The sequence below is a fragment of the Cibotium barometz genome, chromosome 22, assembly GCF_041138505.1.
Source record: "Cibotium barometz isolate CiBa-2024 chromosome 22, ASM4113850v1, whole genome shotgun sequence".
In the NCBI taxonomy this organism is placed as follows: domain Eukaryota; kingdom Viridiplantae; phylum Streptophyta; class Polypodiopsida; order Cyatheales; family Cibotiaceae; genus Cibotium; species Cibotium barometz.
The window spans coordinates 57,332,067-57,358,507 of NC_141067.1; the positions used below are offsets into that span (position 1 = coordinate 57,332,067).

General features: G+C 46.4%; 2 protein-coding genes across 4 annotated transcripts in view; one reads left to right on the top strand and one right to left on the bottom strand.

Moving 5' to 3' along the window:
* Positions 1–26,441, top strand: part of LOC147626751 (uncharacterized) — a 116,633-nt gene that overhangs the window by 59,749 nt on the left and 30,443 nt on the right. For 2 of the 3 annotated variants that reach the window (XM_086816773.1, XM_086816772.1), the window contains exons 3-4: positions 957–1,124; positions 1,291–1,518. In XM_086816773.1, the coding sequence (XP_086672899.1) occupies positions 957–1,124; positions 1,291–1,518 (396 nt within the window). The remainder of the gene's footprint in view (positions 1–956; positions 1,125–1,290; positions 1,519–26,441) is intronic. The other variant, XM_086816774.1, reaches the window with a different exon arrangement.
* Positions 11,517–13,326, bottom strand: LOC147626752 (uncharacterized). The gene has a single exon (XM_086816226.1). The coding sequence runs from the start codon at positions 12,990–12,992 to the stop codon at positions 11,517–11,519; it is 1,476 nt and encodes a 491-aa protein (XP_086672352.1). The 5' UTR covers positions 12,993–13,326.

The following is a 26,441-nucleotide window of genomic DNA, read 5'->3' on the forward strand; positions in this document are numbered from 1 at the left end:
ATAGAGAGGGTCTCTTGAGAGGGAGGGGATCAAAGAGGGAGAGACCTACAGAGGCAGATTACAAACTTCTTTCGACCAGAGATTGAGCAGTCAGGCCAGCAGGCATTGCAGCTAGCCCCAGAGTATAGCCGCACCAGAGGTACACTGATTGATCGGGCTATAGAGCTGGGGCGGTCCAGGCGCCCCAAGATGAGAGGCCCATCTCGACACCGGCGGAGACTACAACAGAGGATCAGGACCATACTGGCACGGCCTGGGAGACGTCCAGTCAGAGTACTCACCATGGAGGACATTGAGGATATCCGCCATTGACCGATGAGAGACATCTTTGGATAGTGATGTGTATGATGCTTACCTTTGTTGCTGGAATTTTCCTCCCAGATGTTATCCATTAGGAGCTCCTAGTACTGTACTTTTCCTCATAGTTGTTTCAGTTTCAGTTAGTTGTTTAGTTGTTTTTAGCTTTTCTTACACAGACATTGTATCAGATCCACCAATTGTTGTAACCTTTTTGTTGGTCTCATAGGTCATTTTGGCCTTCTGAAGACGTTAATATATCATTTCATTTCATTTCTCTCTCTCTCTCTGCCCCCCCTTCCCCCCTCTCTCTTACTGAACCTACCTTGTGCATGGCCTTAGTGTTATGACTTGTGCATCAAAGGCCAGCTGCATGTGATTGAGAGATGAGTTGCTGTTAAATGCAGTTTGCCCTGATATCTTGAATCATCGTTTTCTTAGAGTTTGTAAATCTATTGTGTTGATTTTTGTTGAACCTACAGGTTGTAACGTATAGTAGGATTAGGGTTTTGAAATTCATTTTTGTGCAAATATCCATTGTTTGATAGATGTTAAGCTACTCTTGTGTGTTTTGAGGCCAAGGTATTTGTGCTTTTGAGAAGATTGAGAAACAGTTCGTTTTGTCCATTAGATTCTGATCATGCCACTACATGTCACAGTTGGTTTTCCAATATTTGGTTGTGGTGGTGGGAATTGCACTATCAATGGTTTCTTTTCTCTTTCTGAGTCAAGCTATAAGGAGGCATGGACTTCGAGGTGTTCTCTTTATGGATGCTGCAGAAGAAGAAATGATGGAAGTTCAGAATGAGTATGAAAGTGTCATTAAGGTACATTCAGTAAGACTTGCTTCAATTTTCTTTTTATTGTTGTAATTTTTGAGATGGCTTTCAAGTTGGCAAAAAATTGTTTGCTCACGAGACTTCAAGCTATTCATTCGTGATTTATAATGCCTGTTGAGTGTTCCACTGATAATACTTCCATATTCTGGTGTAGCAAGGCAGGATACTTCTTGCGAAACTGTTTATTCCAGCGTTTCTTATTTATACCATCTTCAGAGTGTGGTTCTACATTGAGGTTGCGTTGGAGCCACTGCCTTTTGAGGAAACCATGAGTGCAACAAGCCTCACTATTATTATTATTTTAACTACAATATCTTGGATATTCCAGACAACTACATACTTGTATACTTGTATTCTCTTTGCAACAGTATGCGCCTTACAGGTAACTTGTCATGTGCTTCACGAAATGAGGTATTTCTTTTCTAATACGTGTGGTAATTTTGTGCAGATGAATGAAGCTTCAATGTGCTGTTATAGTGTAGTTAATGAAATATTTCCAATCAATTGGTGCAGGTGCTGGTGTTGATGTGCGTGAAGAAAGAAAAGAAAGAGATTTTATTAACATCTACAAAAGACCCAATGGGTCTATGAGATGAAAAGGAGACCTGCGTACTACACTGCCTCCCATGTACATGTGATATTGAACTACAGGATATAGCCCTTTCATGCTTATGCATGGTTTTCAACCCCTGATTGAGTAAAATCCAAAACCGGCAAGGTTGTGATTTCATGCAAGATAGCAGGATATGCTCAAGTTAGCTAAGGAGAGCATAAGAACGGCTCAAGAAAGTGCCCAAACTTTTGCATGCCAATGCGAATCTCCGAGGGTCTTGGAGGTTGGCATGTGGGTGCATCTGAGGATACCAAAGGATTCCAATGTCATGCATATAGAGAAGCATTATAAGTTATCTCACTTCCACAGTAGCAACCATAGCATCATCATCCACACCTCCGCCATCAGCCTCAAATGCCATTCAGCTTTTACCCTCTTTGAATTCAGTGCCACCCGTGGTATTTGATGATAAGCATGAGGGTGAGGCTAAGGGCAAGACAAAGGCTCTCATCCGTGCCTATGGCACTGCAAAGTGACAACAGTTCATTGTCCTCTTTGACATGGGCAGTTCTGAGGATGCCATCTCTCCGTAATTGGCTACCAAGATGAGCTGTACCTTGGTTCCTTATCACTTAGATGTGGACGGCTTTACCCCTTGGTCTACGTACACACATCACTCAGAAAGCTCAGCAATTTGAGTTTCAGGTTCAGGGGGCCACATTCCAGTGGGACTACATTATCTCCCCTCTTTTAGGGTGTGACATGATCCTCGGGATCCAGTGGTTTCCACAGTATGCTCCCATTCCTGATTGGAGGTAGGACTCTTTCACCATAGTTAAAGGCTTTCTTGAGCCTCTCATGATTCGCGGGGATCGGAGCATTCCTGGCGTTCCCCTCATTTCCCACATTCAGGCCCAAAGAGCCATTAGAAAAGGAGCAAAGTGCGTTGTTATATGTCCGCTCTTAGTCTAATGCAATTCAAGTAGCATCATAGTTGCACTCCGCACTCGTACTCATCCGATGTGTACCTTCAGTACTTCTCGTACCACTCCGTATGTACCGTACCTTGTACGGATAAGGTCTTTGTACCAAATATGAGGTTCAATGTATTGGCCCGTTTTTTAATTATTTTAGTCGGTGGTCATTGCTCAGTAGTTAATAGATTAGTTTTCATTTCAGTATTACCATTGTCTTTCATGCTATTTTTGTATGGATGCTAGATATTCCTTATATATATATATATATATATATATATAAAATAAAAAACGTGAACGTACTTAAAGTACTTATCTTGATGCATACTTCACGTACTCGTACCATACCGTACCTAACCTAAAGTACTCAACCACTATGAGTAGCATCCTCAGGGGAGCAGCGGATGGCTGGTCTTTTGTCTCAATAAAGCAACATCATGCTACGAGACGACCTCCCAACCACTCTCCCACCCAGTAGACCTGAGGACCATCGCATAGACCAGGACCATCGCATAGAGTTGGTTTCTAGTTCAGAACCTTCAAGCAAGTTCCCCTACCGCCTTTCCAAGGCATTGGAGAGCGAGCTGGAGTAGCAGTTAGCCCAACTACTGCGGTCTGGATTTATCCGACCATCTCTCTCACCTTTTGCCGCTCCCATTCTGTTTGTCCAGAAGAAGGATAAGTCTGCACGCTTATGTGTGGATTATAGGACGCTCAATAAGCTAACATTGAAGAACAGATTCCCCATGCTCAGAATAAAGTACATCCTTGAACGACTCAACGGTGCAGAGATTTTCTCTAAGATGATCTTAAGAGTGGCTATCATCAGGTTCAGATCTTCGAGGCTGACATTCCAAAAACGGTCTTTAGGACCGAGCGTGGCCACTACGAATTTCTGGTGATGCCATTTGGTCTCACCAATGCACTAGCGATGTTCAACAAAATGATGTCTCGGGTTTTTTGGGATCTCATTGGCAAATGTGTCTTCATCTTCTTAGATGGCATTCTTATCTTCTCAAGGATTGTAGAGCAGCATGAGCAAGATGTGGCACAGGTTTTGCAACTCTTGCAGGCCAATGAGTTGTTTATCAATGCCAAGAAGAGTGAGTTTGGAGTACAAGAAATCCATTACCTGGGATACATCATTAGTTCTTCAGATATTAGCCTCGATCTTGAAAAGGTACAGGCCATTCTCAGTTGGGATGTTCCCACTACCGCCTAGGAAATCCACTCATTTGTGGGTCTTTGTTAGGCCTACAGCACCCACATGGACAAGTTTTTTGACCTTGCAGCACCTCGTACTGACTTACTCAAGGGCGTGAAGACTCGTCGTCAGAAAGTGTCCGTCACGGGTAAGGCTCTAGAGGCATTCCAGGCAATGAAGAAAGTTGGCTTTGAGTCACCAGTTTTGAAGTTGGCATCATGGGATGATTCTTTCGAGGTGATTATCGATGCCAGTAACCTTGCCATTGAAGCTGTTTTAGAGCAAGATGATAGGCCAGTGGTGGATAACGCCGAAAAGAATTATTCGGTGTATGATATAGCTCTTGGGGGTGATGACCGCTCTTAAGCATTGGAAGCACTCCCTTTACGTGAGGGACTTCACAGTTAATACTGATCACCAGGCACTTAAATGGTTGCAAACCATGCCGAGTGCCCAATGGAGTGACAGGCAGTCTAGGTGGAGTCAATTGTTCCAACAATTTGGGGGAATGATTGAATACATCTCGAGCAAAAACAACCTCGTTGCCGATGCTCTTAGTCGAAAGGGCACTATTCAGACATTGTAGGAGTCCAGTGTGCTTTCATGTTTCTTGGTTGAAGCCATATGTAGGTCTAGCATTGCAGGATATATCCGAAGAGCAACAATCAGATATGATAGACGAAGCTGAAGTCATAGACCCAAAGCAAATTCTCCTCCACAGATGGAAGCATGGATCTGGTCGAAGAATCTGACAGTCATACGCCATGACCCCATTGTGAGCCCTCAGTCCAGGGACAATCAGGCAAGAGTTACATAGGTCAGTCTCTAAGCTTTAGAGGTCAGTCCTCTTAACCCACTTGGAGAAAGCATCATTCAGAAGCTTATAGTTGTCAGCCATAGTAGTAGTTGCATGTCGGCATTTTAGGTCTCATTGCACATAGAAGGGGGCAACCCCAAGGCAGCCCAACATGGGCTAGCCTTGCAAGGGGCAGCCAAGGCCCTTTTACATTCAGTCGGCCAGCCCATGAGGCTTGGGGTCCAATCGGCCAGTACCTGACCAGCCCCACAGCAGTTGACTGGCCACAGTTTGCAGTCGTGGACTTACATAGTAGTCGACAGCACCCGACCAGGCATTAGAGCAGCCGACTGGTCATTTAAATCAGTCACGGGACTTTTTCATCAGCCGACAACCCTCTATAGGCAGCCGACTGCAGCCATTAGGCAGTATAAAACCATGAACTCAGTTCCACATCACTCATTCAGGTATTTCAGCAAAGTACACATAGTTTGCAGCATCCAATCAACTGGAGGCTAAGGAAGGAAGATACTCTTCACATTCAGCCAGCATATGTGCATTCCTACAACTATTTGGACTTGTATTAGTGGCCAAGGAGAGTCTTCAGCAGAGCCTTGGACTTGGTGGTGCTATAATGTGCTACTTTCCTCCGAAGAGGTCGCGGTTTGCCACCACCGAGGAGCCGGGTGGAGGAGAGGCTAGTGAGTCTCCATACTCTGTCTTATCTGAGGAGATCTTACACTATTCGACACTGGGAGAAGTCTTCTTGATGGGGGACTTCAATGCACGGACTCAGAGCAGTCAATGCGAGATCTATGACTTTGAGGATCCCTTGAGACTAGAGCCGCTAGCTACAGAGGATACAGGGACCACTCGGATCTCCGCTGATGGAGGAGCTGACAGCACTGGATATGGGCAACATTTGCTGGAGCTTGGGGCCCGACACCATCTCGTTATTTATAACGGGATGACTCAGTGGCCAGATTCAAGTGGGTTGACTTGCTTTCCAGTGGGAGGCGGCAGTAGTATAGTGGATTATGTGATGGGATCCCGGGAGGCAGCAGATATGGTGTCTCACTTCACCGTACCACCATGCCCCATTGGGGCGGATCATACATACCTATCCCTCACTTTCAGGAGCTTACTGGAGACCCACCCACCCATCATACAGCCACCACGCACTATTTTTCACTTCACTCAGGACCTAGCCGAGGTGTACGACTATCATGTTCATGATCAGCTATTTGCCTTAGATCCATCGGCACCCATGGCCATGCTCACCTCCCAGCTCTCACATGTACTGCACTCCGCAGCCCCGCGAGGAGTTTCCCATACCACATACAGACAGGACAGCCACCTACATCTGGGAGCATGCCCTAGAACCGATGGTATGATGATGAGTGCAGAAACCTTTACCGCAGTCTCCGAGTGCAAGGGCTCGCGGGGAGATCTCCCAGAGGCAGGCAGGCAGGAGGATGCATACTCTCACCCGCCGTAAGCGGCGAGCTTATGAGGAGGCTCAGTACTGGGACATATATCACATGCTCATGAGCAGAGATGCTGTTGCTGCTTGGAGGAGACTCAGAGAGCCCCGTCCTCCCACACCTATTGCCGATCCTCAGACCTGGCAGACATATGCAGAGAGACTTTATGATGTGCCTGCACAGCCCCCTATACCACAGCCCACAGAGCCATGCTCCACAGTCTCCACCTTCTTCACCCCACCTATGGTTAGGAGGGCCATATGCCGACTCCAACATGGACGGGCGACAGATCATACAGGATTACAGGGAGAGCATCTCATCTATGCTATTGATACATTGGCACAATTTCTTGCTCATTTCTTCAACAGAGCTCTGTCAGAGGGGTTTCCGGCTGAGTGGACGATGCACACTATTGTGCCGATCCATAAAGCGGGAGATGTACCAGACCCCGGGAACTACAAGACCATCATGATTGGCCATATATTGGCCAAACTATACGGGGCAGTTTTGGAGGCAGAGCTGAGCACTCATGCAGAGGTTGGGGGATTGAGAGCAGCAGGCCAGGTAGGCTTCCGTCGAGCCTTCTCGACCATCGACCACATTTTTACATTGAGGTGCCTGATTGATCAGGCCAAGGCACGGAGGCAACGACTCTATTGTTGCTTTGTGGATTTCCGCAAGGCATTTGATACTGTGCCCAGAGAGCTCCTCTTTCGGCGACTACAAACACTAGGCATACCTTCAGACATGATGTGGGGCATATACAGGCTATATGAGCAGGTCTTTGGGAGAGTCCGATGCCCAGGAGGCTTGTCCGACACAGTTGCTAGCACCATTGGTGTGAAGCAGGGGTACCCGCTCTCCCCCACGCTCTTTGGGCTCCATATTGATGAGGTGGTCGATTACATCACACAGGGAGGAGGCTCTGGGGTTGAGCTATCAGGTATTATTGTCCATGTTATGCTTTATGCTGATGACATCGTCTTGGTATCCGACACGCAGGTTGGGCTTCAAAGACACCTTGTGGCTCTTGATGACTTCTGCGCACAGGACGGGCTCACAGTGAACCTTTGGAAAACCAAGGTTATGATCTTCCACACCTCACCCGAAGTCAGGAGCCACACTACTCTCACATTAGCTGGAGGGCGGGTCGAGGTGGTGAGCTCTTATGTTTACCTTGGCATCACATTTACTAGCTCAGCTGGACGCTTCTCCATGGCTCAGGCAGTCCGAGACAGAGTGACCCGGGGGTATGCAGCTCTTGCTGGCCTTGAGCGTCAGTGTCATCAGGAACATTTTCAGGAATCCCGCATGAAGGGGTGGCTCTTTGATACATTAGTGACACCAGCCTTGATGTTTGCAGCAGTGGTTTGTGCACCAAGGCTTGCAGCCTCCACATGGGTACAGCTGGAGAGACCACAGATCTTGATGCTTTCGAGGATGATACGCAGCAAACCATCCGTTCCGCACGACATTGTTCGAGCTGAGTTTGGTGCACAACCTATGGCAGTGGAGGCATTGTTCCAGACGATCTCCTTTATATACAGGATGAGGGAGATGCCCACGGAGAGATTATCCCGCCGAGCTTTTGAGGCATCCAGACAGCTGGCCGAGGCTGGACACATTGGATCTTGGTATGCACAGATGCTACAGTGGTTCTCACATCATGGGATAGACATTTAGCGGTTGCCACCTTTTCAGTATGATCAGTCCGCTCCACGGGGTTACCTCTCTCTCAATGAGAAGAACAGAGTGATGAGACAGGACATATGGCAGCACTACATACAGGAGACATGGACAGCACCAGAGAGCCCACTACCACCGAAGATGCGGTAGAGACCACTTTATGAGCATCTCAGGGGATGGGTTTATACATCGACCGCGGTACATGGATGTATACATGCCACACAGCTCTCGCGTTGCTATTGGACAGCTACGAGTCTCATCACATCAGCTAGAGATAGAGGTTGGGAGAGCGGCACGGGTTCCCAGAGCTGAGCGGATATGCAGATTGTGCCGCGAGGAGGAGGAGACTGAGGATCACTTTGTATATAGATGTAGACACCAGGGAGTCAGAGATAGATATGCAGGATTGTTTGAGGAGCACTCTTCACTACATCAGTTGATGGAGGCCTCGGACCAGCGAGACAGCTTGGCAAACTACTACTAGAGCTTCATAGTTCTCGAGAGAGACTCCTCCAGACACCCGCTCCCACTAGGGGTGGGAGACAGTCCCAGCTCACAGATTTCTTCCAGAGAGCTATGCCAGTGCTAGCTGATGTACCACGTGGGGTAACCGCAAAGAGAGGAGAGGAATTGAGAGCCAGGAGGAGACCTAGACAAACTAGACATAGAGCACCCCGACTCCGTCACCGAGCAATAGCAGCTATCCAAATGAGACACCAGATGGAGACACAGGAGAGGCTAGCTCGCTTTCATTCAGACTCAGGGTACATGTTCACGCCATTCATAGCCTCAGCATCGGCGATGTATGATATCTTATATCCCTCTTATGGCACTGGATGGAGTTAGCCATAGATCTGCATAGCATGCTTGTACTACCCCTTCAGCATATAGAGATGCATCTTGCCTTAGCACTCCATCCACATCCCCACCCCCCCTTATATTGTTTGTATATGGGCTCCACCGATCCATGATGATTCACAGTTGTATCCAGACACATGCACACTTTTTCTTTTCTTTCTTTTCTTCCGATGACTGGAAGAACACAGTTGTATTATTTTTTGTCTCATAGGCCGACTTTGGCCTCTCGTAGACGTTAATATATCTTTCTTTCTTTCTTTCTCTCTCTCTCTACTCTCTAAAGTTGATGCTAAAGATTCTCACCACATAAAGGTATAAAGAAGGCCCTATTGTGCGTTATCACGATAAAGCTCAGTGCATGTAACATGCTGTGGAGAAGCTGGCGTGGGCGGAGTCATATATGATGGAGGAGAACTGGGATGTAATAGTGGAGATGGGGACAGATAAGTCGAGAGCTGAAATGTGGTGGGAGAAGTGGTTCTCATAGTTGTGGTCACGATCATGATCGAAATGAATCCGGGTGAGGGTTGTAGGGGGTGTGGGTGTGGGTAGTAAGGTGGGGCATGAGATTGTGAAAGAAATTAACGCGTGGTCAGCTAGTTTGGGGGAGGAGGGATGGTGAAGTCTGGGATGTGTGGTACAAGAGCGGGAGACCCCATGAGGTAATCCACCGTACTAGTGCCTCCCCCCCATGCGCGAGAGAGAGAAAGAAAGAAAGAATGAAAGTTTTATTAACGTCTTCAAAAGGCCAAAATGACTTATGAGACCAAAAGGTTACATCATATCCATGAGGTACATAATCTTGGGTACAAAATAGTAATAAAGAAAGATAACAAAAATCTAGAACTTTAAAATCTGATCTAGGTACATAAGCAGAGAGCTCTCATATCACCCTAATACATCCCTCATGGGCCGCTGTGACATGGTGCTCAAGGTGGTAAAACTAAGTTGGCGCGAGAAGGTCCTGCGATGATGGGAGATGATGGCCCGGATCTTCCTGTGGTGGTGTGGCCGTGGGCGAGGGCCATGGGGTCTGGGGTGTCGAGCTCTGCATAACTCAGTGGCTCTGTGGAGAAATGAAATGTTATATTAATGTCTTCAAAAGGCCAAAGTGACCTATGAGACCAAAGTTACAACCATGTGACATCTGATAGACTGTCTGGAAAAGAAAAGAAAGAATTGAAGGCAAGTATCTAGCCCTACAATACATCAGTAGGGAGCATCCAGAAGCACCAACTAGGGAGATTGGGAAGCTAATGCTACTAGTCAAAATGGGGTACATGAGTACATTGGTACATGAATACATGAATACATGAATATGGGGGAGTACAAAAGTGATAGTGAGTACAACATTAATGGCTGGAGTGGTAATCATCCTAGGAGCTCTAGCATGGGTCTCTGCCGGATGGCCTGGATATCTGCCATAGTGAGATGCTTGGTCGGACGAGCCCGATGCCTCGCAATGATGCTCTGAATCCTCTGGTGTAGGCACTGTCTCCGATGTGAGGATCCGCGAACCCTCCGGCGTCTGGATCTGCTCAACTGGATAGCTCTCTCAACTAGAGTCCCACGGGGTGCCCACTGTTGGGCTGTCGGCTGTGTGTCCTCCCGGGTAGTCCCTCTAAAGAAGTCAGTAATCTGTCTCTGTGTGGACTCCCTGCCAGTCGGGCGTCTGCTCTCTTGATAATGGACTCTCTGAGCCTGCGGATCTCCGGGAGATAAAAACCCAAGCATCGCTGATTACAATAGTCCATGACTCTAGCCAGTGGTCCAAATCCCTCTCTGAGAGAGAGAAATGAAATGAAATGTTGTATTAACGTCTTCAAAAGGCCAAAATGACCTATGAGACCAAAAGGTTACATCATATCCATGAGGTACATAATCTTGGGTACAAAATAGTAATAAAGAAAGATAACAAAAATCTAGAACTTTAAAATCTGATCTAGGTACATGAGTAGAGAGCTCTCATATCACCCTAAAACATCCCTCATGGGCCGCTGTGACATGGTGGTCAAGGTGGTAAAACTGAGCTGGCGCGCGAGAAGGTCCTGCGATGATGGGAGAAATGAAATGTTATATTAACGTCTTCAAAAGGCCATAATGACCTATGAGACCAAAAAGTTACATCATGGTGGATCTGATACAATGTCTAGATAAAAAACCAGAAAATGAAAAATAAAGATGATACTACTGGCACCTAGAAAATGAAACTGGAACTGGAAGGTAAACAAAAACCCTTATAGGAGGAGGGGGGGGGGGGGGGGGGAGAGAGAGAGAGAGAGAGAGAGAGAGAGAGAGAGAGAGAGAGAGAGAGAGAGCTAGCTTAACGTCTACTAGAGGCCGAACTCGATCTATGAGACAAATCAATGTACAACTGTCGATGTCCTCTGGATATCGAGAAAAAAAGGACAAAATGACCATGAAATAAACTATGAAAGTACTGAGCTAGTGGGGGGGTGTGATGGATGGAGCACTACTGCTAGAGGCTCAGTATGCAACCTATATGCGTAGGGTATACAAGAATGCAATGCAGATCTGTCTAGCTCCAACCAGTACCATAATGGGCATGTAATATGTGATACATAGGCGATGGCGAGGCAAAAATCCCTCGGAGCATGATCTTCGGGTGTGAGTGTAAGTGAGTGAGCCGCTCCTGGATATGGTGCTGATGTCGAGTCCGTATCTCTGTGATCGCCCTCTGATGTAGTTTGGGAGTCTGGTAGCTTGGTGCTCTCGGTCTCGGTCTGGCTCAGAGGTCCGCAGCGCGCTGAAGTGTAACCCCCTCCTGTGTCAAGGTAGGCACTGGGAAAGATCTCTAGAAGAAATCAGTGAGCTGGAGCTGTTGCCCACCTCTCCCTGTGGTATGAGTCTATAGCAGTGTCTATGGGCGCTGTCTCTATCAAGAACTGGCCAAATCTACGTTGGTTTGTGGACTCCATGATTTGGCGGAGTGAGGGATGTCCACTGAAGATGGTGGTGTATCTCTCTCTAATGACACTATATGCTCTGCATCTGCATACATAATGCTCCTCACTCTCAACCTCCTCTTGGCATAGTGTGCATATCCTCTCTGCTCTGGGGATCCGTGCTGCCCTACCTGCCTCAATCTCAAGCTGGTGTGATGACACTGTGGGCTGGCCAATCGCCACTCGGGCACTGTGAGGCATGTACACATCCATATATCCGGGTCGCTGAATGAATCCATCCATTGAGATAAGCATAAACTGATCTCTGTAGAATAGCATCTTTGGCGGTAGAGGCTGAGTGGGTGTAATCCAAGTCTCTTGAGTGTATCGTTGCCATAAATCCTGTCGAAGGACTTTGTTCCTCTCATTGTGAGAGAGCTGGATGTGTGGTGCATGTATATCATACTGGAAAGGTGGCCGGTGATCTATGCTGAAACCATGCTGAGTGAGCCACTGTATCATCTGTGAATACCATGATCTCCTATCTCCACTCTCTGTGAACTGCCTGGACGCCTCAAAAGCTATGTCTCTGATCCTTTGTATGAAGCAGATCGTCTGGAAGAGGGCCTCTACTAGCATAGGAGGTGTAGCAAACTCCGCTCGGACAATGTCATGTGGGACAGAGGGTTTGCTGCGGATCGTCCGTGAGAGCATGAGAATCTGAGGCCTCTCTATCTGAGACCATGTGGAGGTGGCGAGCTCAGGTGCCCATAATGCTACAGCATACATCAAAGCAGGGGTGACTAGTGTGTCAAACAACAACCCCTTCGTGCGGGGCTCCTGGACGTGTGCCTGGTGACATTGTCTCTCTAGCATGGCTAGAGCTGCATACCCTCGTGTGAGTCTATCCCTAGCTGCCTGTGCCATAGTAAATCTTCCTGGTGGAGTCGCGAATGTAATCCCCAAGTACACATATGAGTCTACCACCTCTACCTGTCCTCTTGCTAGTGTGAAGATGGCGTGTCGTCGAACCGGCCCTGAGGTGTGGAAAATCATGACCTTGGTTTTCCCAAGGTTCACTGTAAGTCCCCTCTGTGTGCAGAAGTCATCCAGTGCATGGAGATGATGCTGTAGTCCCATCTCCGACTCAGAGACCAAAATAATATCATCTGCATATAGCATAATGTGGACTGTGGTACCTGAGATGTCTACCCCGTCCCCACCACTGTGAACAATGAAGTCAGCCACCTCATCAATGTATAGCCCAAATAGTGTAGGAGAGAGTGGGCATCCTTGCTTCACACCTATGGTGCTAGCAATAACATCAGATAGCCCCCCGGGGCATCGTATGCGTCCGAGGACCTGCTCATATAAAGCATAGATGCCCCAGACCATCTCTGATGGGATCCCCAATGACTGGAGGCGCTGGAAGAGTCTCTCCCGTGGCACCGTGTCAAATGCTTTGCAGAAATCCACAAAGCAGCAGTATAATCTCCTCTCCTGCGCCCTAGCCTGATCAATCAGACATCTCAGAGTGAATATATGGTCAATAGTGGAGAAAGCTCGTCGGAATCCAGCCTGCCCTGGTGCTCGCAGTCCCTCCTTCTCTGCTCAACTCTACCTCGAGCACTGCGCCATAAAGATTGGCCAATGTATGACCAATCATGATAGTCCTGTAGTTGCTGGGGTCTAGCATGTCTCCCGCTTTGTGGAGAGGCACGATGGTGTGCATAGTCCACTCAACTGTGGTAGGCCCTCCACTAGTGCCCTATTAAAGAGGTGAGCAACAAAGGGTGCCAGTGTGTTAGCTGCATAAATAAGATGCTCACTCTGTATACCTGTGTGGTCAGTCGATCTCCCATGCTGTAACCGGCGGATAGCTCTTCTGCCATCTAGGCGGTAAAGAAAGTAGAGGTGGTGGTAGGGTGGGGCTCCTGTGGTTGTGGTATGGGCGGTTGCTGAGGGATATGGTAGAGGCTCTTTGCACATGTGTGCCATCTGTGTGGATCCTCAATCGGGGTACGAGGGCGAGGCTCTCTCATCTTGCGCCATGTAGTGGCTGTATCTCTGCTCATGAGAAGGTGGTACATATCCCAGTACTGTGCCTCCTCATATGCACACCTCTTACGGCGCGTGAGGGTCTGTATCTGTTGGTTCGCGTATCTGTGTAATGGTCCCCAATGCTCTTTGGGCACGGAGGTGTCTGTATAGCTCTCTGCACTCATCATCATACCACCGATTCTGGGGCATGCCCGAGATCTTTCTGTGTATGCAATGTGTGTATGATGGGGGAAGCTGCGGGTGGCGGCCGTATGTAGTAGAGATGACATCTGAGTGGTGAGTGTGTCTAGGGGTGACAGGGGATCCATCTGGAGTAGCCCGTCATATACATGATGCTCATATATGTTTGCCAAGTCATGGGTGAAGTAGAAAGTGCGATGCCTGTGTGGGCTATGTGGGTGCTGGTGTGGAGCTCGCCAGTGATAGCAAGAGGTACGTGTGATCCGCGCCGGTAGGACCGGGGGGGGGGGGATGGTGAAAGATGTCACTGCCTGTGTGGTCTCCATGGACCCCATGATGTAGACCATTGTGCTACCTCCCCCTGATCGTGGAAAGCATGTCAGTGCTCCTGAATCCTGCCACTGTCTCTATCTGTGTGTGCAATGTGTATGATGGGGGAAGCTGCGGGTGGCGGCCGTATGTAGTAGAGATGACATCTGAGTGGTGAGTGTGTCTAGGGGTGACAGGGGATCCATCTGGAGTAGCCCGTCATATACATGATGCTCATATATGTTTGCCAGGTCATGGGTGAAGTAGAAAGTGCGATGCCTGTGTGGGCTGTGTGGGTGCTGGTGTGGAGCTCGCCAGTGAGTGACAGTAAGAGGTACGTGTGATCCGCACCGATAGGACAGGGGGAGATGGTGAAAGATGTCACCGCCTGTGTGGTCTCCATGGACCCCATGATGTAGTCCACTCTGCTACCTCCCCCTGACGGTGGAAAGCATGTCAGTGCTTCGAATCCTGCCACTGTCTCATCCCGTTATAAATAACGAGATGGTGTTTGTGCGCTTTTGCCGCACAGGTCGTAGCTGGGGACTTGCCGAACACCGTATGCGAGCCACGAATGGTTGCAAGCATACAACCAGGGAAGGAAGCTCAAACAGAATGCAAAAGGTGTGTCACTCACCGCTCAACCGCTGCCTTGAAGGATTCCCGCGTCGTAGTGAAGAAGGGGCCGCCGTCGCCGCTCTACCGCCTCTCCGCCGCCGTGCCGCTACACAGTGCTCGATCGCTCTCTCACTCTCTCTCTCTCTCTCACACACACGCAGGAGAAGGAAACCAAGGAGATAAGGCAAGAGCACTCTTGTATTCACAACACATGAGAATGAGGATTTTAGGGTTACATTTGACTCTTATAGGTGACTTGGCCGTTCACACTTGGGCGCCCATACATGGCCGGCCGACCCTAACCCTTATCCTACTGATATTCAAGGTGCGTCTCTCATCGGCGATCACCCAATCCTTTCATCCTTAACATATGGTGCCGACAAGCCCGGCCCATGACTCAGAATATTTAAATTAATGACGTAAAACATAGTACGTCTCAATGTCCGTCATAGGTTAACATGCCCCCTTTCCTGATGTAGATTCCGTCCTCGGAAGCTATGATATGGTAAGCTCGATAGGGTTGTTGTGGTAGACCGTCTGCAAAACAAGGAAGTAGAGTGAAAGTATGCTGGAATTCAAAAGATATAAAGCGTATAAATTCAAGCATGTTAGACCACAATGGATATTGCTATGAGAACTTAGTTTAAGGGGTCACATGAATGAGCTAGTGTAGCAAATTAACAGGAGTTTAATAATTATTGAAAGTAAATCAAGAGTTAGCAAGGTGTCAACGCTTAATCAAGGTTTATAACTGGCCTAAGTCAAGGAAAATAACCAAGCTTAATAAATAAACAGATGACCACACTGTGTCTACTCTAAGAACAAGTTAATACCACGAGTCTAGGGACACAAGAAACATTAGAGTTATAGGAGCCTTTTGCCTTTAAAAAAAAAAAAAATGCACGTGACAATTTTTACACACAATGGCGACCTTCCTAAGGTAAAACTAACATCGATCCTGGTACCATGTTTAACACAAGGCATTATCCAGGAATCTATTAGTTCACCTTAGGCAAGGCTACCCCCTACCAACCAAGGCATCGGTCTGGAGTAGAATACTCCTCGCCTACCAAGTATCAATAAGGCGATAGGCCAACATTAAAGCACATCATAGACTTGTATTTCCATTTATTGTAGGCTTAAAAAAAAAAAAAATTTCTTTTGATCTTCGCTCCTGAACTATAATTTGTCTTGCATTCTTTCGACAAAGGGGTAATAGCTATGTCCTAGAGGTCAACACACACATGGCCAGGTGTCAAACATTAAGATGGTTTGACCCTAGACCTAAGACAATCGTATTCCAAGGTTAACTAAAGACGTCATGCTGCCTAGGAATATTTTCAATAAAGTTAAGCTCATTAATGATTTACACTAGCATGCAAGCAACTTCAAAAACTAAGTAGTACATTGACAATTCCCATGTGGTCATGCATTATAGTTTATGCAATTAATTGAACAGTAAAAACGAAAGAGAGTGGGTATGGAAGAATTACACTTGTAATTGGAGATCTCCTTGATTTGACGAGACAGCTTGCAATTTGATGTAGATATATTTTGCTGAACGTTGCGGCAGTCTCAGGACTTGAAAGCGAACCCACCTCAAACTTTTTAACCTGTACAATCAACTAACAAGCACTATACCTCGAGAGGCACATCAGTGTGAAAAATTAAAGACTCGTTTAAGGAATCCAAACTAGAAAAAACTAGAAAACACTAACCTACCTACCAGTCACCACACTACTACTGAGGATATGGTAAGAGGATGTTGTAGAGTCCTGGCTCTAGCCCTAAGGCTAAGCCTCTATCCGCATCATCCAAATAAATAAAGTCAACCTCAGTAGTGCCATGAGTTTCATCCGTCCATTCATCATTGTCAGATATTTCCTTTTCAATTTCCCATCCACATAAACTCATCAAGAATGTAACCATGCGAGGATAGTCATCTTGTGGAAAAGGAAAGCATTGGGCTATCGGGGATATTTCCTCTACGGAGTAGGGGTCAGTCATGGTCAATAGGCGAATTAGCCATTCTAATTCCTCAACATTTTCCTCTCTGGCTAGTACATCTATATGATCCCATTCAGTTTCAATTACAGGATAGCACATGTAAAATATCTGAAAAAGGTACAGATGATACCTCTCACCAAAGGTGGGAGTGGATGAAGTGTATGATGATCGTGCATCTGCCATATCTGCAAACACAGATATAGCATCAGTAGGTTTGTGACAGGTCAATCTAGTTCTTGATTGTATACGGATATTTCTCCTCTTTTTGTGCTCTTGCTCTTTTTACTATTTTTTGTTTTTCTTTTCTTTGTTAAAAAAAAAAAATGTATGAAGCTATATATATACATCCCCTTGAATTTGGCAATTACATGGTCAGGGGAGAAGGTTAAGGAGGAAGCATTAGAATGTCGAGCGTGAGTACATGCTCCCCCTTTCCTTGGGTAGATCATATTATTTGCAATGATGTTGCAGCCTCTTGGAACCAATTTGTCCAGCGGGTCATAGGTTGTGATGTGGGCAGATAGCTTTTTATGACCCTTGTGGCCACATCCAATTGCAGAGATGGTAGTGTACGCTCCCATTGACGAATGGAGGAAATGGTTTCCGACGATACTACTACAAGGGGAGACGTAGACTCATCGGTTTTTTGTTGGGTGTTGACAAGAGTAGGTGTAGAGCATGTAGAAACTTCTATATGAGTGTGTGCCTGGCATGAGGAGCTAGAAGCTTCATGTGGCTCCCCCCTTCCTGAGCTAGGTGGTAATGATCGATATCGTTTGGGAATCCAAACTAACTCTGGAAGAAGTGGTGCGGAGCACTCTGTTACCTTTTCCTTACCACGGTCTTGAATTGTCATTGGGGTGGCAACAATTAGTTTGCAAGGTTTTACAGGTGATGTAGAGGGATTCAGCTTATGTTTAGGGATCCAAATCTGGTCATTCCCCTCGTAGTACCCTTGGGCTACTAATAATTTTTTAGGGATCCATCGCGATGTTACATTGCCCTTTCTCGGGTAGGTAGCTGCTTTCCTTTTACGAGGCTTCTTGGTGGCTGAACGAGATTGAGCAGGGAAAGTAGCTGTTAATGAAGCTTTTGGGACCCATTTGTATGTATTTTTTGGCATAGTAAGCGGAGCCTTGGAGACCACCTTGCCTGTTTCCACTCTTGGCGTTGAAGCGTTAGAGGGGTGGCAAACAATCAAAGATGGTTTTGCCACTGGACTTTGTGATTTTTCATTATCCAGCATTTTGTGCAGAGTCGATGGCTTAGGAGCGGGATTTTGAGCGGTCAGACCTAGTGTTGGTTCTTGCGTTGTGACTCGTCTGGTTGCCTAATCAATATTGCACTTGGTGGCCATCATCCATTTTCCCCTAAGTTTACAGTGCCTTCTATGGTACCAGCAGGCATAACCAAAAAGCTTTGAATTACGGTCCCTTTGTCATAGGCAACCGGAGTGTGCAGAATTCCTGAGACAGGGGTTTTCTTCTTGTTGATACCTTGAACTTGGATAGCACTCTTGAATAAAGGTGGTTTTCCAAGTTGACACCACACGCCATATGATAGCAAATTGTGTTGAGCTCCTGTATCCAATAATGCATTATACAGCACCTCCCCGTAAGGACTCTGTAACTCAATTGGGTATCTTAGAGGTGGGTCAGATTCCAGTGAATCCTCCTCCGCCTCCTCGAAAAATACTTGCGTAATTCCCAAGTTGGCTTCTCGTTGGCGCCTAGCACGCTGTTGACGTTCTTTGGCTTCGACTCTTGCTTGTATCTTTTTAAGCTCTACTTGTTCTTTAGCTGCCTTCTTTTGATGGATTGCATGTAACTCCTCTTGGCTCAGGGGGTCATAGTATCTTTTGAATTTACTCCCATTAAGGAATCCAATGGTTTCAACTCTGTCGAGAGTCTCCACTCTAATGGTACCTTGCGGGGTAATTTCACATACTCTATACGGTCCCTTACCAGCGTATTTGAGCTTCTTCTTTTCGTTACGTACTCCATACATCAGGACTTTATCCCCAACCTTGATGTCTTTGTCCTTTAGGTGGCGATCAAACCATTTTTTCCTTCTATCCTTCTCCACAAGGGCATTGTACACAACCAATTGTCTTTCTTCGTTTAGTCGCTCAAGGATATATAGACGCTCTACTAAGGGATTACCATCCCAACCCTCTTGAGTAGCAACACGAAGACTAGGAATGACAAATTCCCACGGCATGACTGCTTCTTGGCCATATACCATTTTGAATGGTGTGCAATTAATAGCCACTTTGTACGCAGTACGATAGGCCCATAAAGCTGTCGTAAGCTTTAGATCCCAATCCGTGCGATGAGCTTCAATTGTCTTTGTCAAAACAGAGATTAATGTCTTGTTTGTACTCTCGGCTTGGCCATTCGCTTGCGGATAATGAGGAGTAGATTTATGATGGGATATCATGAAATTTGTTGTGAGCTCCTTAATCACGTCATTTATAAAATGCGTACCATTGTCGCTCACAAGTTCAAAAGGACAACCGAACCGTGTGATTATATTTTCAAAGAGGAACTTGGCTGTTGTCCTTGCATCTGCCTTATGTGTTGCTTTCGCTTCAGCCCATTTGGTCATATAGTTAGTGGCCACAATAATATAGCGAGATTGTGTGTTGCCGGCTGCTGGGCTAATTGGACCTACAAAGTCTAAACCCCACTTTTCAAATGGTTGATTTACTTTGATTGGATGTAGGGGCATCTGATCTTTCCTCTGGGGTTTCTTGTATCGTTGGCATTCATTGCAACCCTTCACAAAGAGTGATGCATCTTGGAACATAGTGGGCCACCAATACCCTGATTGTAAGATCTTTCGCGCAGTTAAGTCTCCTGAGAAGTGACCATCGGCTACACCCATATGTGCCTCTTGCAAAATGTGTAGATACTCATCCTCTCGGGCACAACGCCTAAGAACGTCATCCTTTCCGCTTTTATAAAGAGTCCCGGCTATCAGGCAATAGGGTTCGCATTCTTTGATTAGCTTTCGAGCTAGATCTTTACGAAGCTCCCTGGGTGGAAAGCCATTAACCAAAAAGTTAACAATCTTCTCACTCCATTCAGGCATTGTCTCCACCATGAACAGGGAAGTGTCCGGTAAGTCATCATCAACCCCCGTAGGAGCCTCACCATTAGGTATGCGAGACAAATGATCAGCCATAACATGTTTTTTGCTAGGTCTCACAACAACAATGAAATCAAACTCAAGAAGAATCAATAGCCATCGTGTGATTCTTCCTGTGGAGCATGGTTTGTTTACCAGATACAACAATGCTTGATGATCCACATAGAAAACAAACTTGGTGGCAAGGAGGTAATAACGAAATTTCCTTACTGCATATATCATTGCCAACCCTTCTCGCTCCGTAGTGGTGTAGTTCATCTCAGCATCGTTCAATTGGCGACTGGCAAAGCTAATGGGGTAGTCTAGCTTGTGTTCTCCAGGTTGAGTCAACACACACCCAATAGCAAAGTTTGATGCATGAATATGCACATGGAAGAGTAAATCCCAGTTAGGCATTCTCAAGATTGGAGCACTCGCCAAGGCCTTCTTTAGTAGCTCATAGGCACGGTCACATTCTTCCGTCCAAATAAACTCGATGAGAAGCTTATACAATGGTCGAGCTATCTCGGCGAAGAAGAGAATAAACCTTCGATAATAACCAACGTGGCCCATAAAGCGTTGGACTCCCTTGTAGTTGGTGGGTGGTGGCAGTTCCAGAATGACCTTGATTTTACTCTCGTCCGTGGAAATCCCATTTTTGGACACTATATGCCCTAAGATAACTCCGTGTTTAACCCAGAATTGGCATTTGAAAGGATTCAAGGAGATGCGATATAATCTACACCTTTCAAATATTTTTCGTAAACACATCAAGTGCTCGTCCCAAGAGGAATGAACACAAAGATCATCTAAGAAAGCTTCACAGAAGTCCCTTAGATATTCCTTAAAGGCCGTGTTTATCAATCGTTGGAATGTTGCAGGTGCATTGGTCAAGCCAAAAGCCATGACGCGAAAGGCAAACACTCCAAACTCCGTGATAAATGCTGTTTTAGCTTGGTCCTCGACTGCAATTGTGATCTGATTGTAACCCGAGTACCCATCTAAAAAGCTATATGCCTCTTTGCCTGCCACTCTTTCAAGCACATGTTCAGAATATGGCAAGGGGTAATGATCCCTTCTGGTGGTTGCATTAACCTTTTTGAGATCAACGCACACTCTGAGTTTCCCATTCTTCTTTGGTACGATGACTATCGGAGAAACCCATTCTGAGTGCTCAATAGGGTATATGAATCCACATTTTACAACTTTTCAATTTCCTCTTGTACAATCTTTGCGTACTTAGGATTCATTGGGTAGGGACGTTGCTGGACTGGTTTAGCAGTGCTAATCATTGGAATCGTGTGTTGCACCACCGAGGGTGGAACACCCTTCATATCATGATATGTCCAAGCAAATATGTCCTTGAATTTCTTAAGAAGCTTCGTAAGTGCAGCTTCTTCCGCCTTGGTGAGGTCTTGAGCAATAAAAACTGGTTTAGACTCCTCACCCGGATCTGCTAAGTCTATCTCCTTAACTACCGCCGCCGCAGGGCCATCGTAGACACCGCTACTCCCATTGGTAGGCGTTCGTTGGGCTTTTGTGTAGACCACTTTACGTTCCCTTGTGGTGAATGATTTGAAATGCTCGGGTGCGGGGTGTAAGTCTACTGGTTCTTGTTGTGCCAGGCTTTTTTCTTTCAATTCCGTCTCCTTTTGTTGCTGAGCTAACTCTTGGTTTTGCCGCCTTCTTGCAATACGACTTAGTTTTGGCTTCTCTTCGATTTCTAATTGGGCGACGTCATGAGGTTGCGGAATACACCACATGACACTTTGGAGGTATTGTCTCCAATTATCCGCTAACTTCCCATGAGCGTCAATAGCTCCTACATAACTAAGCCATTCTGCGGTGGATCTCTCCTTGTTTATTGCAGTGCGTACATTAGCTCGATAGCGTTGGCGCTTATGTCTCGTTTTCTTCTTACTAAGTTTTTGATTTTTGTTTCTATCAGATTCGGACTCACTTGGTCGATCTTCACTTGTGTCCCCCTCACTTTCGGATGAACTGCAAGAGGTCACTGTCCTAGGTCTTGAGCACCTTGCTTCCACATTTGGGTGAATATTTGATTCATCCCTCCCATTAGGCTCAGAGTCAGTTTCTTCTTCAGATTCATACTCAGAGTTGCATTGGTCAGAGTCTTCGCTACTTTCAGTGCCAGTGGAGTTTGCCACTTTCTCGCCATCAGGAGTCAAGTGCATAACACCTATCATGTTTATTGGCACTAACGGTGGCATATCTTGCCCCTCAGGTGTTACCCAACAGGTGTTACCCAACTTGTGCCTCTATTTCCCCATGTGTCTATGGTTGCCGCTAGGTGTACCCAATCCACGTTATCCGACTCAGTCATACCCGGTAGGACATCCATATAAGGAGAATCTTTCCCATCATCAGTCTCTTTTTTGCATGTATAGCAATACCTTAATGGGGCGGAGTGAATAGTGGTATCCGATCGATTATCGATGATAACCTTGCTTCCTAAAGGATGTGCACGACCATTCTCAAGATCAACTCGAATGACAGAGTTCTGGAATTGTAGGTAGACATGGTTTTTCGACCAGTCATGCACCATTTGTGCTTCCCTCATGAAAGGACGTCCTAAGATCATTTGATATGACATAGGATGCTTGGAGAAATCCATTACAATGAAGGTATGTTTTACCTTGTATCCCAGGACCTTCATCTTAAGGTCCCTTAACATTCCAATAGGTTTAGCAATAGTTCCATTTGCCATTTTAACCACTATGTTTGTGACTTCGAGGTGAGGTCTCCCCATAGATTCCCAACAGTTTTTAGTCACAATGCTCACGCCAGCACCACCATCAAGGATTCCCTTTAGAGTTAATCCCTTGGTAGTAATGGGGAGGGTGGCATTAGATTCGTCACCTTCAAAGTACTGTCCCAACTTGTTCACAGGTATTTCAACGACCGAGTTTTCATCTAGGTTGGGTTGTAGATCCCAATGTTCTCCTTCATCTTGAAGCGTGTCGGGTCTATCTATATTTGCAAATTGTGGTAGCCCCGCCTTTAGTTCTCCATTGAGAAATGCCCGAAGAGCTAAGAATAGCTCAGGATCTCCATATAATTTGGATATGATCGTGGTTCTGATCTCAGAGGACATGAAATCCATTAACTTGGACACATTCAACGGTACTTTTCGAGATAGCGCCCCTTGACTAGGGACTGGTGAAGATGGAATCACTTCCTCTTCAATGGGATCAGGCATTCCCTCACTAAACATTCTTTCCAGCAAAAAGGGTGTTTGCCCACTTCCTGATGTCCTATCCTCACTTTCTTCCCGAATGATACTAGGTATAGCTAACGGTTTATGGTTCCTGTGAGGCTGAACTTGCGTAGGAAACACTGTGTCTGGAATTTGATTTTTCTCGGGTTTGGCTCCAGTTCTCTTTGTGTTTCTTCCACCAAACCCCTTAAGTGTTGCACTTGTTCAATCTCCTCAAGTGGGTTTGGGTAAGTTCCAATCTTTTTCTTGAGGGTTTTTGGCCCACGTGGCTTGTCTTGGGGAGTCTCAGTCAGTTTGGGTGGTCGAGAGGGCATTAACTGACTTGGTTGTGGGGCCGAGGAAGTTTCCTTCTGTTTCCCCTTATTTATGTACTCACTTGATTCTCCTTCGTTGAGCTCCCGAGTGGGTTCCTCCCTTAAGGTAGTGGCTTTGGTCCCCATGGTTTCTATTGAATCAGAATTATCTTCAGGATCATTCATATACACGGGGTCGTCTCCCGTTCCTATGTTAGTCTTTGAACTAGGCTTGGAGCTCGTGGCGTTAAGCGATCTCTTCCGTCGTGTTTTCTTTTTCTTTGCCTGAGCGATTGATGCGGTATCCCTCTCTTCAAGAATGTAGTTTTGATTTTGAAGCATTGACCGTGTAACTACATTCACGGGTACAATGGGTGTGGTTCCTCGTGCTTGGTTGGTGACCTCAACCAAATTCAATGGCGTAATCTTGGGTGCACTAGGATTATGTGGACATTAAGCGATCAAATGATCTATGCCACAACGATTACATGTAAGTACCGGCATTCCCGATGTGCTCCCTTGATTTGGTTGCATTTGAGTAGCGATCTTCTGTAGCCTATTAGGGCACTCCGCTACACGATGCGGTCCACCACAATCGTAGCATTGAAGAGGTGGTCTCCTCGCCAAGGTATTAAGGTTTTGCCCTCTTGTGTTGGCGAGAGCAGCCGCTTGATATACAGGCTTAACTTGCCCAAAATGATCCTCCATGTAGTACTGGGGAATCATTTCAAACGTATCAATCCCGTATGGAGCAGTGGGGTCTATCTCCTCTTTATAATCCCCACACGCACTATGTGACTCACAACCCATCTGGTTTATTGGGGTAATCCTTGGATGTGGAGGTTGTGGTCCTAGCACTGGTGGTGGTAACGGCACAGACTGGACTACATTCGGATTCCTTGGAACTATGTGCTGTGACGATTGCTCGACAGGTTGTGCAGGCATTAGCGCGGGTACTTGAGGTGTGTTTGACCAGGCTAGTGGTGCCTGATTTGCCAACATTCGCTTAAGTACTAGGCAATCTTTAGATTGATGGCCATACTTACCACATGCATTGCAATTCCCATTGAATTTGACTCTGAATGTGGGACATTCACTCGTGCTATGTGGTCCTAAGCACACCGAACACCATTGTTGCTCTCTCCTTGGGTACATATGGCTATTCTGAGGAGCTCGATTACCCCTAAAGTATTCTTGGAGAGCCTTAGTAAGGTCGGTCACAGACATTTCAGATATCTTGGGCTCCTTGGCAATAGGTTTCACCGTCATTGGCTCGTGCCCAGATACTTGCGAACTAACGGATTTTGTCTCCGAAGACACCTTTTTACCTGCAATCATCAAGTTGTCTTCTAACTGGATTGCATTGGGAGTGACTGCTTCCCACGTTGTAAGACCTCTAATGACTAGGCCATTGTATATGTCCTCGTGGCGCAATCCTCGGATGAATCTATCGAGCAGTTGGTTATTATTGAAGCGTTCATCGGGAGTGCAGCGAGAATTTAGATGCTTCAATCGACTTATAAAGTCTCTCACTGACTCCCCTTCCTCGCGTTCAGCTTTTTGGAGTTGAGATGCTACTCCCCAAAGCACACCCTCACGTATGTATTCTTTCAAGAACAATCTCTTGAGAGTGGGGTAGTGAGTGCGCTCTTCAACCCTTAAGGTTCGATACCAATCTCCGGCCTTCCCACTCAAGGTTAAGCCTAAGGCTTTACACTTATGCAGCTCATTGTGCTCTTCCAAGGAATCACACACGTGTTCAAAGACTTCAATGTGCTTCCTAACATCCTCGTTACCACTGAAGTTTTGAGTGAGCTTAGCCACTTGTACTGCCTTGCTTCTAGGTTCTCTCTCAGGCATGCCCCGCATGTTTTCCGCAATAGATCGTCCGATCGTCTGAGCAAACGCTGCAAGATCACCTAGGTGAGCAGGCATAGTTGTTGGAGGCACTTCTGGGATAGCCTGGCTGATAGGAGTTGGCGTTGGTCTGAGTATGTTGGCAAACGACGTAGGATATGATATGTGACTAGGCCTAGCTCCCCTTGGATAATGGTTATGATAAGGTGGTCGTGGAGCATACGCCATTGGCATACTAAGAGGCGTAGGAGCTACATGAGCATGAGCAGCGATAGGTACATATGGTTGATAGGCACTGGCACGCACTGTTGTAGGTACTGTTCCACTAGGTAGCGGTGTCGTACTAACTACAGTGGTAACAGGTGCGCTTTCTGTCATGCTCATCATTGGGATAGGCATTGTGGATTCCTTAATGGAAAGTTGAGCCAAGGTTGGAAAACTAAAGTTACTGCTCGTAGGCTCAATCTGCATTGAGACTCCAGGCGAAACAACATACGAACGGTCTATGGGACTCACCGAGGGAGTCTCCAATTGTGATAGGGTTGGTTGTTTGGCCTTGCCCGTATCCAAAAATCTCATAGGGCCAGTGGAAACTAGGTTCACTTCCCTATTTTGCCTCTCAAATTGGATAATTCTATGAATAACCTCACATATCATGTGTTGTTGCTCCTCTAGATTAGTGGTGCTAGATGTAGATCGTAGGACTTCTAACCAACCTACATGGTATGTGTAACCCGTGTATAGGTCAGTTAGAGTCTCTGTATGTAGATCATATTCCCAATTTTCATTGAGAAATATCCTATCCAGACTTGGTGTGCCAAACGGTTCTCTTGAAGTGGACGCAATGTCACTTCTTATGGATTGGCTTCTAGGGACCTCCACTTTAGGAAGAGCATCGGAAGGTGGTAGCTCAGTAGGGCCCTCATTAAACGAAGTGGGTAGAATATCCACATGGATACTCTTTGGGAGGGTAGGGTCTACATAAGATGTGAATGGCGAATCCACTATCCCTCCTTCTTCATTTACTTCGCTTGTCGCATGTTCAGAGCGTGTAGCTCTACTAAAGGTCTCTATTAGACGACTAAACATGCTAGATCCGGGTTATGGGGCCCACACTGGCATGTTCTGGCTTGTCTCCTCAGGGTTCTTGGT

Excerpts from the sequence above, each read along its gene's own strand:
- LOC147626752 (XM_086816226.1), bottom strand. The coding sequence starts at position 12,992 with ATGGTCTGGGGCATCTATGCTTTATATGAGCAGGTCCTCGGACGCATA.